The sequence below is a fragment of the Vipera berus genome, assembly GCF_964194415.1.
Source record: "Vipera berus genome assembly, chromosome: 13".
In the NCBI taxonomy this organism is placed as follows: domain Eukaryota; kingdom Metazoa; phylum Chordata; class Lepidosauria; order Squamata; family Viperidae; genus Vipera; species Vipera berus.
The window spans coordinates 3,673,910-3,688,340 of NC_138216.1; the positions used below are offsets into that span (position 1 = coordinate 3,673,910).

General features: G+C 46.1%; 1 protein-coding gene across 1 annotated transcript; it reads left to right on the forward strand.

Moving 5' to 3' along the window:
• Window positions 1-2,300: 2,300 nt before the first annotated feature.
• On the forward strand, window positions 2,301-13,733 carry ARPC1B (actin related protein 2/3 complex subunit 1B). The gene is made up of 10 exons (XM_081338388.1): window positions 2,301-2,418; window positions 5,374-5,448; window positions 6,634-6,738; window positions 7,054-7,276; window positions 7,633-7,740; window positions 9,121-9,327; window positions 10,164-10,239; window positions 10,744-10,940; window positions 12,065-12,155; window positions 13,501-13,733. Exons 2-10 carry the CDS (start codon window positions 5,385-5,387, stop codon window positions 13,537-13,539), a joined length of 1,110 nt encoding a protein of 369 aa, XP_081194514.1. The 5' UTR covers window positions 2,301-2,418; window positions 5,374-5,384; the 3' UTR covers window positions 13,540-13,733.
• The last annotated feature ends 698 nt before the right edge of the window (window positions 13,734-14,431 follow it).

Here is a 14,431-nt window from a genome sequence, read left to right on the forward strand (position 1 = left end):
GCAAAGGTCATCAGTATGAACCAGTGGCCAATCCTCTGAATTTTTGATCCCATGATCCTGAGGATGTTACAAAAGCCATAACTGAAAAGACAGCCAGAAGTCGCATTTTTCAATGCCGTGGTAACTTTGAACGCTCGCTAAACAAAGCTGTAAGTTGAGGACCCCCTGTAATGCAGGATGGGAAGAGGCCTGCCCCATAGAAGGGTCACGGGTCAGACACAACTCAATGGGTGGCCTCAGCAGCATCAACCTGGAGAACAAAGCCTGGAAAAAAAACAACCCGCATAGTAAACCATCCACTTCCATCCTCTCTTGTGCTTCTCCTTTTAACGTGTTCCTAAAAAAGGCCTTCATAGTCTAATCAAGGGACGTGGTGGCTCAGTGGGTTAGGACGCGTGAGTGTCATCCTGATTGCTCGCTTTTTCAACCGTGATTTCAATAAATATTTACTTGATATTCTGCTGAAAAGGTAGCGCTGCTAGTAACTAAGGTGACGTCCTTAGATGCTTCATTACCAAACTAGGTGACATCATCAATGCGTAGCCCTGATGATGTTACCTAGTTTGGTAACGAAACGTTTGGAAGAAGGCCACCAAACTCACACAGGACCAAGGACGCCACAACTGAGGTTCTGTTTAAGCTTGCTTTGAGGGACGGTTTGGATACAAAGCAGAGTTGGGAAGATAAGAGGGAAGGGATGCGATGGCTCAGTGGGTTAGGACACTGAGCTTGTTGATCAGAAGGTCGGCAGTTTGGCGGGTCGAATCCCGAGTGCCGCGTAACAGCGAGCGCCCGTTACTCGTCCCAGCTTCTGCCAACCTAGCAGTTCGAAAGCACGTAAAAATGCAAGTAGAAAAATAGGGAACACTCCGGTGGGAAGGGAACAGCGTTCCGTGCGCCTTTGGCGTCTAGTCATGCCGGCCACATGACCACGGAAACGTCCTCGGACAAGCGCTGGCTCTTCGGCTTTGAAACGGAGATGAGCACCGGCCCCTAGAGTCGGAAACGACTAGCACGCGTGCGCGGGGGAACCTTTACCTTTTTACCTTTTTTACTCTAATCAGGATCGGGGGGGGGCTCTTTTCTGCTGTTGTAATGGAAATCACACGCCTGTGCACGCGCACGCACATTCGCAAACCCACACAACACTCTTAGAGTGTCACTTGGGTGTTAGGGAGAAGTAACAGGTTTGAAATACGCAGACTCTTTTAACGAAATTTGGAGATTTAAAACAAGAGGCAGAACGGCTGCGGGAACTGGGTTTGGCCCGTCCAGAGGAAAGGAGGAGTAGGGGATGATGGCAGCATTCCAGTATTTGAGGGGCTGCCACAAAGAAGATGGGTGGGGGGGTGGGGGGGTGTCAACTTCTTTTCCAAAGCACCACAAGGCGAGACAAGAGCCAATGGGAACTACTCGAGGAGAGAAGAATGGAGGAGAAACTTCCTAACAGTGAGGACAATCAACCCGTGGAACTGCTTGCCACCAGAAACGGTGGGCGCTCCATCATTGGAGGTTTTCAAGGAAGAGAGAGGACAGCCACTTGTGGGAATTGGTGTAGGGTCTCCTGCTTGAGCAGGGGGCTGGACTATAAGACCTCTGAGGTCCCTTCCAGCTCTATGTCTTCAGCAGGTCCCTTTGTCCTAGACTCAACTTTATCGCTGGAGTTTCTTTACTCCCTTTCACCATTCTGCCCCTACCCCACTCACGGGCGACCCAAGGATTTATTTCTGGCTTGAAGGGCTGCAGTGCAGATCTCGGATTAGGTCACTGTTTTCCCCCTTTGCCATGTGGTGACGTGTCATTAAGCCGCCCCTTATAAAACAACAACCCTGTGAGGTGGGCTGGGCGGAGTGATTGGTCCAAAGTCACCCAAGCTGGCTTTTTGTGCCTAAGGCGGGACTAGAACTCGCCGTCTCCCGGTGATCGCCCAGACTTATACCCGGCTGACTTTCTCGCTTAAGGCGGGAACTGGATGGTTGGCCCAAACTCGCACCACCACCTTGCATGCCTAACGTGGGATTGGAACTCGCAGCCGCCGGTTCCAGGCCAGCTTTCCGAAACATTTCATTTTTTGAAAAATGATTTTTGCAGCCCTACCTGCCTGGTGAAGCCAACAGCTTCCTGCATCATTGAAGCTGCAAGTTTGCTCCTCCTTCAGTGCACAGAAGGCATTACACACACCCACACACAGAGAGAGAGAATTTTCCAAGCCCCAAGCAAGGAAGTGGTTAAGTTTCTCACCGCCCGGGAGGGAAGTCTGACTTTCAAGCCGTGCCTCTAAAACGTCTTCATTTCCTCCTAAGCTCGCTGGGCAGAAGGCTGTTCATGTGGACTGCCCAGAGTCCGTGAACAGCTGCTCTTGCTCTCCTCCCAACTGGAACAAGCCCACCTCGAGATCTTCCAGCTCTTCCATCCAAGGTGGGTCCCTGAGATGCTCTTTCAGAAAAGAAGACGGTCTCCGTCCGTCGTCTTCTTCTTCTCTCTGGCTAACTTTCCTCCGAAGCGATGGCTGGGGTCCAAATTTGGGAGTGGAAAACTGGTTGGCCTCTCCTTTCTCTCCACCCCACTTTCCTGTCCCATCCACCACCACCTCCTCCCTCCTCCTTTCCACTTGGACGTCATTCCTTTTCCATTTCTCCTGGCAATACTTTCAGGAAGTTTTTTTTTTCTTTCTTTCTTTCTTTCTTTTTCCACCCACTGAGCTTTCTCATCAGGGAGTGGTTGGCTGCCCGTTGTGTATTCCATGGAGAGAACTCCTCAAAAGCCCAGAATTGAGGTTCCTCTGAATAACTGTCTGCAGATTAAGCCACATTTCTCTTCTGAAGTGTGCTTAGATCTCCAGCAAGTTTGTTCAACAGGTAGAGTGAGGGTTTTTTTTGTCCTTTTTATATATATATAGTAATATATATACAGAGAGAGAAAGGGATCTATCTACTGTATCTATCTATCTGTCTGTCTATCTATCTATCCATCTCTATCTTATCTATCTTTATCCATCTCCATCTCCATCTCTATCTTTATCTATCCATCTCTCTTTCTCTCTATATATATCTATCATCTATCTATCTATCATCTATCTATCTATCTATCTATCTATCTATCTATCTATCTATCTATCTATCTATCTATCTATCAATCTAATCTATATCTATCTATCTATATCTATATCTATATATATTGCAGTTTCTCTGCCCCCCCATCTTTCTGTCTGTCTGTCTGTCTGTCTGTCTGTCTGTCTGTCTATCTATCTATCTATCTATCTTTGTCTGTCTATCTATCTATCTTTGTCTGTCTATCTATCTATCTATCTATCTATCTATCTATCTATCTATCTATCTATCTATCTATCTATCTATCTATCTATCTATCTATCTATCTATCTATCTATCTATCAAGGGGTCTAGCGCGTGAGGCAGAAGGTTTTGGATCCAGATTTCACCACAGCTTTAGGACACTTGTGGGAGATGCAAGGCAAAAAAAAATTTTTTTTCATCCAAAGAAGCAGACTGTTATTTTTAGATATATATTTTTTTCCGCGCAGGGTCCTGCAAGATTACTAAGTAGACTTTAGCTATTTGGGACGAATGAAAAAGAGCTGAATTCCTCTTCATCCTGCGTGCGTGTTAGAGTTTGGAATTGGCTAAGGGTCAAATTCGGATGAAGTGACCGTCTCGTTTATGGAGCCTTAAATCTCAGCAATTTCTAATGAGCTCACGGATAATCTGAGGCTCCTAGGCTACCTTCCCGTGCAGAAATACGGCTAGAAGTGGCGAGTAACCTCAGAGGGATGACTAACCCATCACCCCCAACCCTCCTTTTTACGCCCCTCCCTCCCTCTCACCCACCCATCGCCATTCAACCAATCCTAACTGACCTTCACACTATCGTGTTCAGGCATGGAAAAAAACAGAGGTAAGTTGATAAGTAGGCTTAATAAAGAAAACCAAAATAAACCAGAAACAAACAGACAGGAGGAAAAAAAAAGAAGAAAAAAAAAGAGAAGGCGTTAAACTTTGCCTTCCTTCCATTTTCATCCTTGCTACCAAATGTGAGTTCTCAGCCATCAAAAAGATTCGCTTTCTGCCCCTCCTGTGGCAAGAGAGTAAATGACTTGGAGGAAGAAGAAAATAAAGTCAGGAAAAGGGCAATATTTCTTAACCCTGACTAATTTGGCAATACCATATAAGGCCAAAAGCAGCCTCGGAGGGAGAGAGAGAGAGACGGATGTCGGCAGCAGTCCCCAAGGTTGAAATTTCCTCCTTTGGCTCAGCCTGATGGTTTTCAATTCCGCTTTTTTATTTATTTATTTATTTTTTATTTTTTTTATTTTTTTTTATTGAAAAGTTTTAAAATACATTTTATCTTTAGCAATCCCCCCTCCCCCTCCCCTACCTATCCCTCCCTACCCCTCCCCCCCCTTTCTCCCCTCCCCCCCCACTTCCCAGAGCTAAGTACAGGGTATAAAAACAATCATAAACATCCATATGCTACCAACCATAAATTCTTAAATCTATCACTCTCTAGCTCATATAAGATAACTACAAACAATACTAATATTTCATATAAAAAAAAGGAAAATAGAAAGGAAGACTTATTCAAATGCTAAATGAAACTTTTTAGTCCCATATTTGTTCTGGATATATTCAATCCATTTTTTCCACTCCATAATATAGCGTTCTTGCGAGTGATCTTTCAAATAAGCCGAGATCTTCGCCATCTCTGCCAGGTCGGAAACCTTTAAAGTCCATTCTTCTATAGTCGGCAGTTCCTCCTTCTTCCAATACTGACCTATTTTTCAATTCTGCTTTTTAACCAAAGCAGCCAAGTAGCTTGACCAACACGTTTTGCAGAATAATCATAGAGCGTAGAAGCAGCCAACTATAGAGCTCCCCGAAACAGAGATTAAAAGACACCAAGCCTAATCAAGGTGGTTGGTCTCCTCTTTTTTTTAGAGCCACCAGATCTTCAAAGCAACAAAGTCATCACGGCTTGTTTGTGGACAGGTGGTTGTCAGAAACAGCACAGCTTTCAAACTGGGCGAATCAGTGATCTCCCGGCTAGGAGCCTTTGCGGCCTTTTCTCCCTTTGGCATGTTCAGCTTTCTTGGTTGGGTTTATTAGTCCTTGACTTACGACCACAATTGGAAGTAGACTTTCCGTCGCTAAGCAAGATGGCTGCTTGCTGCTTGGCTCCTGGACACTTCGCCCAACACCCCCTGAAGATGTTACCTAGTTTGGTAAAGAAACGTCCAGGAGCGAAGCACCAAGCTCAGAGGACAAGCCTCTGCCTAAATAATTTAGCTTTCTACAACCCAAGCTATGCATATTCTCTACAATTTCTAAAGCTAAGCTGTTTTTTTTTCTTTCTGGGCAGGTTAAAAAGCCATGACTTATCAAAGCTTCCTGCTGGAACCCATCACCTGTCATGCCTGGAACAAGGACCGAAGCCGTAAGCCTACCTTTCTCAAAGGCTGCCAGAGCCCCAGAGATTCAGCTCCCAAACTCAACAATTGTGCCAATTAACAATTCTTAACTTTACAGGAGAAATAATAACAATAAAGTTGGAAGGGGCCTCGGAGGCCATCTAGTCCACACGAATCAGTGGAGGATCTAGAAGTCACCTAGTCCATCCATGTGGATCCGTGGGGGTCCTAGAAGTAATCTAGCCTATCCATGTGGATCCGTGGGGGTCCTAGAAGTAATCTAGCCCATCCACGTGGATCCGTGGGGGTCCTAGAAGTAATCTAGACCATTCACGTGGATCTGTGGGGGTCTTAGAAGTAATCTAGACCATCCATTGGGATCCATAGTCATCCATGTGGATCCATGGGGGTTCTAGAAGTTGTCTAGCCTATCCATGTGGATCCGTAGGGGTCCTAGAAGTAATCTAGACCATCCATTGGGATCCATAGTCATCCATGTGGATCCATGGGGGTTCTAGAAGTTGTCTAGCCTATCCATGTGGATCCGTAGGAGTCCTAGAAGTAATCTAGACCATCCACGTGGATCTGTGGGGTCCTAGAACTCATCTAGCCCATCCACAGGGATCCACAGGGGTTATAGAAGTCATCTAGCCTATCCATGTGGGTCCGTGGGGGTCCTAGAAGTCATCTAGCCCACCCATGGGGATCCCCGGGGATTCTAGAGGTCATCTAGCCCATCCATCCGTATATCCACGTAAGATCTGCAAGCGCAGAATCCCTCACAAGGGGCACAGGGAGGGAGAGGCATTCTTTGTGCCACAGCAGCTAGAAAGCCTCTCCTCTCTTCTGCCCACTTCTTCTTCCCTTGGAATTTCCACCCCATTCATTCCACATCGAGGGAACAAGACTGCTTTCTCTTCTGCGTAGCTGAATTGGGGATATTCTAGCCATCAGACAATAAAGAGCCATTGATCTGGAAATGCTTTTTTTTTTGGAGTGTTTCTTTTTTGTGCTGTTGAAAAAACAACAACACAAAAACCTAATGTTAGGACGAAGCTGAGTTTTTATGCGTTCCCTGTTGTTGTTGTTTTGTCTGTTTCTTTCTGCTTTGTTTGCTTTGGTGGTTTGATAAAATGGGCCAGGATGTCTTGATGTTGACGCAATATCCCCCAAGCCGGTTTCGCAGTTTTGGGTTCTCTCCTTTCCCACAGAACTTGCCATCTCCCCCAACAATCACGAAGTCCACATCTACAAGAAAAACGGGTCCAAGTGGGACAAGATCCATGAGTTGAAGGAACACAATGGACAAGTGACAGGTGAGGGCAACTAAGTCCCCGCTAGCTGGAAGGAGGTGAGGGAAAGAAGGATGCTGCTTCTGGCACTGGACACCTTGCCCAACTAGATCTTCTGGGAGTGGTAGTCACATACCTGCAGGGGATTAGAGCAAAAGTGAGAGGCCAATGAGGTCTTTAAATCAGAAGAGAACACATCTTTTTGGAACCCCTTGTCCCGTCCCTTTTTTAATGGCCACAAACTAGATCACCACAACCCAACCCTCAGACCCTGAAGCCAATAGGACAAAACTGTGAAGAGCAACACCCACCCCTGGCTTCAACTGATCTCCTTGACAGGCATTGACTGGGCCCCCGACAGCAACCGGATTGTGAGCTGCGGGACAGACCGCAACGCCTACGTCTGGACCCTGAAGAACGACGTTTGGAAGCCCACCCTGGTCATCCTCCGGATCAACCGGGCTGCCTGTTGTGTTAAGTGGTCCCCGAAAGAGAACAAGTTTGCGGTGGGCAGCGGCTCCCGGAGGATCTCCATCTGCTACTTTGAGCAAGAAAACGATTGGTGCGTCTTGGCAAAGGCAAGGGGGAGGGCGGTCTGGGGTTGTCTGGGACGTGGCTCAAGGTCCGAAAGACAAACAAACTCTAGAAAAGAGCTGTCCAACTTCGGCAACTTGGTGGACTTCAACTCCCAGAATTCTCCAGCCAATTCTGAGAGCTGAAGTCCAAAAGTCTTAGACGTTGCCAAAGCTGGATAACCCTAAACAGTGTGTGTATGTGTGTGTGTGTGTGGGGGGGGGGGAAATAGTTACTTAAATTCTTCAGATGCAACCAACATGAGCAAAACGGTTGGAGATGAATCTACGAATCAAGGTGAATAAGGCTGAGAATTTCCCCCCCTCTCTCTCTGACTTCTGCCAGGTGGGTCTGTAAGCACATCAAGAAGCCAATTCGATCCACAATACTCTGCCTGGACTGGCACCCCAACAATGTTCTCCTGGCAGCGGGATCCTGCGACTTCAAGTGCAGGTAAGCCTTCTTCTGGCTTGGCTCGTTTCCCAATTGAGCTTACGAACGGTTTCAACATTCCCATCTGGGTGGGATTGTGAAACCAGGGCGATGCTGGTGCTGTTAAGACAGCGATGGTTTACGTGACCGCATCTGATGGTGTGCCGTCAAGTTTATCCAAACACAAAACACAGAAATATGGAGAAAAATGAAAACAGTAGGAAAGCCGGGGAGGAGAAAGGGTACAGAGAAGAGCAACAAAGATGATTAGGGGGCTGGAGGCTAAAACATATAGGGAACGGTTGCTGGAATTGGGTATGTGTAGTTTAATGAAGAGAAGGGTGAGGGGTGACATGATAGCAGTCTTCCAATATCTCAGGGGCTACCACAAAGAAGAGGGAGTCAAGCTATTCTCCAAAGCACCTGAAAGCAGGACAAGAAGCAACGGATGGAAACTAGTCAAGGAGAGAAGCAACCTGGAACTAAGGAGAAACTTCCTGACAGTTAGAACAATTAACCAGTGGAACAACCTGCCTCCAGAGGTGGTGAATGCTCCAACACTGGAGGTTTTTAAGAAGAGACTGGACAGCCATTTGCCTGAAATGGTATAGGGTTTCCTGCCTGAGCAGGGGGTTGGACTAGATGACCTCCAAGGTCCCTTCCAACTTTATATTATTATTATTATTATTATTATTATTATTATTATTATTATTATTATTATTATTATTATTATTATTAAGAGGGGGGGAAAGTGTAAGGAGAGAAAAAAGAGCATTGACCCCCCCAACTCTTTTTAGTGTAGCAGAATAAGGTAATTCCAAGATCAGAGTCTTACTTCTACATAGTAATGTGTTCTCGTCATTTTTATAACAACAAACCTATCGAATTAGTAAAGCCCCAAATTGAAGTTTCGTTTTTCCCATCTCAAGCACAGTGTTCAAAAGGGGTTTCCAAGGAGAAACTCAAATGAATTATATCTTTTTCTTGAATCAAAGCAGTCCGCTTAGCTACCTCTGCTGACTCCGTCAACTTTTGCAGTCTTTCGTCCATTCCATTTTTGTGCATAGAGTATTCTTGCTGCTGTCAGTATGTATAACATCGAAGTTCCAATTCCCCCCCCCCCCCCAAGTTCTTTGTCCAACGGAAAAGTCTCTGGTTTTATAGGCGTGGATTGTTGGCGAATGCTCTAGATAATGTTCATCAGAACAATCTGTCCCATATGATTGTGGTAGATGTAATGTAAATATGTATATGAAGTCTTCTTCTCCACCTGTTGCATACTAGTCGAGGTGAGGGCGGATCTAGCTGAAATAGCTCCTTCTCCGTTGAGTGTTGGAGAGCCAGGTGCATTCTTTCCCTCCTTAACATCATCTGCTTTATTTTCCTCCTTTTGCTCTCCAGGATCTTCTCGGCCTACATTAAAGAGGTGGAAGAACGGCCAGCCCCTACTCCTTGGGGATCCAAGATGACATTTGGGGAGCTCATGTTTGAGTCGAAGAGTAGCTCCAGCTGGGTCCACAGCATCTGCTTTTCAGAGAGTGGCAACCGTTTAGCCTGGGTGGGCCATGACAGCACCATCTGCTTGGTGGATGCCAACAAGAAAATGGCGTAAGTAGGATGGGGTGAGAATGTGGGGAAGAGATCTGAGGGAGGTTGATGGATTGTCACGGGAAGAACCTTGAGAAACAGGAGAAGGAAGAAGAAGAACAAAGATGATCAGGGGACTGGGGGCTAAAACGTATAAGGAACGGCTGCTGGAATTGGGTACGTCTAGTTAATGAAGAGGAGGAGGAGGGGGGACATGATAGCAGTCTTCCAGTATCTCAGGGGCTGCCCCAAAGAAGAGGCAGTCAAGCTGTTCTCCAAAGGACCTGAAGGCAGGACAAGAAGCCACGGATGGAAACTCATCAAGGAGAGAAGCAACCTGGAACTAAGGAGAAATTTCCCGACAGTTAGAACAATTAACCAGTGGAACAACCTGCCTCCAGAAGCGGTGAATGCTCCAACACTGGAAGTTGTTAAGAAGAGATTGAACAACCATTTGTCTGAAATGGTATAGGGCTTCATGCCTGAGCAGGAGGGTTGGACTAGAAGAGCTCCAAGGTCCCTTCTAACTCTGTTATTCTGTTAAGAACCACAATTAGGACAAGATAAGAGAAAGCTGGGACAGAAATGTAATTTGAGAAAGCATTGCAAGACTCTTTTATTAAAACCTTATATTTTTAAAGTTGCATTAGCTTGCATGCTTGTTTGGTCTATGAGTTTGGTCTATTTTGGAGAATTGGCATGGGTGGATCAAAAAAAAGTCACACGGAAGATGTAGAGTTTGGAACATTTGATGTGTGGTGCTTTATTTGAAATCAGTCAATCCCTGAGTGGAGTTTTCACATTCATGTTTGAAACGAATATTAAGGATCAGTCTGAAGCTTTGTTTTTCTCCTCAGTGTAGCCTGCCTTTTTATGGAGAGTCTTCCCTTCCTGGCTGTGACCTTCATCACCGAGAACAGTCTTGTGGCTGCGGTAAGTCATAGGCTTTCTCTTTGATTGGGTGATTTTCCCACCAGAGATTTTCATGTAGAGCAATGTGTGCCTCATTTGGGGAAACGGCTAGGCGATCGTCCTTGCTACGTGGATAATGTCATTTTAAGGTTTAGCCAGTAGATGGCACCATACCACATATGAATGGATCTGCAAAAGGTACAGTCCAGTAAAGGAGAATTTTTGTAGCTCTGGGTTGAAATGGGGGGTCCTTGGTGGTCTCTGAGATTGGATGTTTTCTTGCAGATGTTTCATTACCCAGCTAGGTAACGTCATCAGTGCTGGAATGGAGTGGGAGAGGAGGAAGAGGAGGAGAAGGAGCGGGGGCAACTGTGGGGTCCTTGATGTTCTCTGAGCTGGGTTGTTTTCTTGCAGACTTTTCATGACCCAAACTAGATAACATCATCTGACAGAATATGTCCTCTTTGTTGAAAAGCAGCCTTGCCACCGTCTTCTGAGATACGTTCTTGACTTCTCTTTTTCCAGGGACATGACTGTTACCCAATGTTGTTCGTGTACGATGAACAGCAGGGCGTGCTGAACTACGGAGGGAAAATGGACATCCCCAAACAGAGTTCCCAACGGGGACTCACCGCTAGGGAGCGCTTTCAAAACCTGGACAAGAAAGCCAGCTCTGATACCAACAAGGCTTCTCTGGACACAATCCACAAGAACAGCATCAGGCAAGTCTGCTTGTAAAACTCCTCTTTCCTTTATAACAGGGAGTCTCCGAACCTGGCAAGTTTTCAGACGTGTGGACTTCAACTCCCAGAATTCCTCAGCTGGCAGAAGTCCACAAGTCTTAAAGTTGCCAGGTTTGCAGACGGCTTTGTAAGATATGGATGGGTTGACCGAATTGGCGTCAATTCTTAGCAAGTACGTAGGTTTTCTGCAAGAGGATCCGTGCCCAAGCTGTTCCAACGGCGATGCATTCCCCACTGATGTAATTGACCCTGTCCACTTTGCTGCTGTTTATCTTATTCCCCTTCTTTCTTCCCTCTTTTTGTGGCACTGTAGATTTCCTAGAAGATACAGACATACCTTCTAAGTTCACGATCTGATCAGGGGGCTACAAGCCACCTTCATTCAAACGAAGGAAACCACTTCAAACTGCTTTGTACAGCTTTTCTTAAAAAAAAACACGCTCATCGCCTTTTACCGGTGAGCCCTGGTTCCATCTTCCTTAAAACTCCCTGGAGCCATAATCAAAATTCAACATCCTTGATCAGCTTAGCGAATTTCGCAACCTTTTCTGTTGGAGGGAATCGGTAGCCCTTTTTTCTGTCATCGCTGTGATTTTAGGATTCGGGAAACTGTATTAAAAACTTGAAAGCCCAACCAGAATTAACTTGAGAGCGCGGGGATTGGGGGAGGATTCTATGACCTAGACTGGACCAAAACTTTGCCGTAGCACCATCTAAAAATTGAGAAATTAAATATTTCCTTTTCTAACTTCCGAGAATGACTCGGCTTGGCGGGAGAACTTGGTACACAAGGATCCATGGTCAATCTCCGACGTCTCCTAGAAGACGACTTTAGGAAATGTTGGGTTGTTGTTTTTTGATTCCCCCAAAGCTCCTTTGGACTCTCCCAGTCCTTCAATCACAATCCCCAACGATTGCGGCATGAATGTTGGACTCAATTCTTACATGCAACTACGAAGCCCACTTTCTGAAGAGTTGGACTTTCAGAAGGTCAAGCTACTCCCACCACCCACGGGCGATTGTTGCCTGTCGCTCTCCAGCTGGTAGGGTTTTCTGCTCCGGTTGAGAAGACTCAACTCAGGGATTCCTCTCTTCTCTTCCAGCCAAATCTCTGTGGTTGCTGGCGGGAAGGGCAGCTGCTCCAAATTTTGTACCACCGGAATGGATGGCGGCATGAGCATATGGGACGTCAAGGTAAGCAGTGAGGGCTGGAGGGGGTTAGCCCGTGCCATCCAGGTGGAATTGATGCAGAGGAACAAGGAAGGTTAGAATAGAATAATAAAGCGATGGAAGGCACCTTGGAGGTCTTCTAGTCCAGCCCCCTGCTCAGGCAGGAATACAAATGTTTCTCGTCTCTCCTTTAAAACCTCCAGTCTTGGAGCATTCACAACTTCTAGAGGCAGGTTGTTCCACTGGTTAATTGTTCTCACTCTCAGGAAATTTCTCCTTAGTTCCAGGTTGCTTCTCTCCTTGATTAGCTTCCATCCGTTGCTTCTTGTCCTGCCTTCAGGGGCTTTGGAGAATAGCTTGACTCCCTCTTCTTTGGGGCATCACCTGAGATATTGGGACACTGCTTGCCATCATGTCACCCCCTGGTCCTTCTTTTCACGTTTAGACATTTTTATTTTATTTTTTATTTTAATTCCATTTATATCCCGCCCTTCTTCGAAGACTCAGGGCGGCTTACAAACTTAGCAGTAGCCTTCATTCTATGTATATGCCAGCTTATTAGGGCTTTCACACACACCCCAAGCGGCATTATTACAAAGTCAGCTTATTGCCCCCCAACAATCTGGGTCCTCATTTTATCTACCTCGGAAGGATGGAAGGCTGAGTCAACCTTGAGCCTGGTGGGACTCGAACCTGCACTAATTGCAGGCAGCTGGTGTTACTTAAGGAGGCATTAGCCCACTGCTCCACCAAGGCTCTTTTTTTAATGCTTAAAGGTGAAGTTGGCCTGCTGCAAAGCCCCCCCCCCCCCACCAAAAAACCAAAAACAGAGCATCTGGCTCCAGCACCATCTGTCTTTCTAAGGTCCCAGAAGCATCCTTAAAAATTCCAAACCCTGGTTTAAGCTGCAATACAGGCCTGGATTTAAAGCAGGGTTTCTCGACCAGGACTTTAATGGTTCACTTCGTTTCAATGGGAAGGAGCTGTGTCCAATTTTCACGAGAGGTTTCTCCCTTTCACATTGCAAGAAACAAAACCTTATCCTCCCGCTAAAAAAAGAAAAAGCAAAAGAAAAACAGCAAAAAACAACACACCAGGGTTCGATGGAAATTTGGGGGAAAAAAAATTGAGGCAGGAAAAGGAGTTGAGTTTTTCAGGGGGAAACAGAAGACCAGAAGTTTTTTCACTCCAGGTTTTTCCTTCCCACTTGAGGCAAAGAAAAAGGGGGCGGGGGAGGGGAGGAAACAGATGTTAACAGATTTATGGAATTGTGAATCCAGGGTGAAATCACCCTGGATCTTGGGGGGATCCATTTCTGATCCTGAGCAAACAGCTACCGGATTGTAAGCCCGCTTCTTTTGTGTTTCAGACCTTGGAGGCTGCAATGAAAGGGCTCCGCATCAAATAAGCCAATGAAGAAAATTCCTGCCTGCCGAGAAAATCAATCAAAGCGTAATCCGTTCCTGCTTTTCAGAACCTTTGAGAGACACTTCCAGATGCTACAAACTCAGCTTTTTTGAAGCCTTCTGGGCAGGAACCCAGAGGGGTTAAAAAAAATAAAAACAAAATACCTGCAATTAAAAACAAACTCTAAAATCTGAATCATGGTTTTTTTTTTCCCCTGCAGTCAAGCCTGCGTCTCTCAGAATTGACAGGTAGTCCTCAACTTACATCCGCAACGGAGCCCAAAATTTCCGTTGCCATGTGAAATATTTGTTAAATGAGTTTTGCCCCGTTTTGCAACCTTATCACACTTCTTAAGCGAAGCACTGCAGTTAAGTTAGTAAGACGGTTGTCGATCTGCCTTCCCCGTTGGCTTTGCTTGTCAGGTCGCAAAAGGGAGACCCGTTGGGACACACTGCAACCGTCACAAGTACATGTCAGTTGCTAAGCTTCTGAATTTTGATCACGTGACCGTGGGGATGCTGCCAACGGTCCTAAGCGTGAAAAACTATCCTAAGTCGTGTGTTTTTTTCCCAGCACCATTGTAACTTTGAACAGTCATTAAATGAACTAAGTCGAGGACTGCTTATACTGCCTCACCTCTGACCCCCATTAGCAGGATTTCAAATTTTGGAATTTCCCAGTGGGACCCTAGGAAGTGAAGTCCGTGCGGCTTGGAGGACACACACACACACACACACACCCAGATTGAGGAAATTTCCCAGTGGGACCCTGGGAAGTGAAGTCCGTGCGGCTTGGAGGACACACACACACACACCCCCAGATTGAGGGAATTTCCCAGTGGGACCCTGGGAAGTGAAGTCCGTGCGGCTTGGAGGACACACACACACACACAC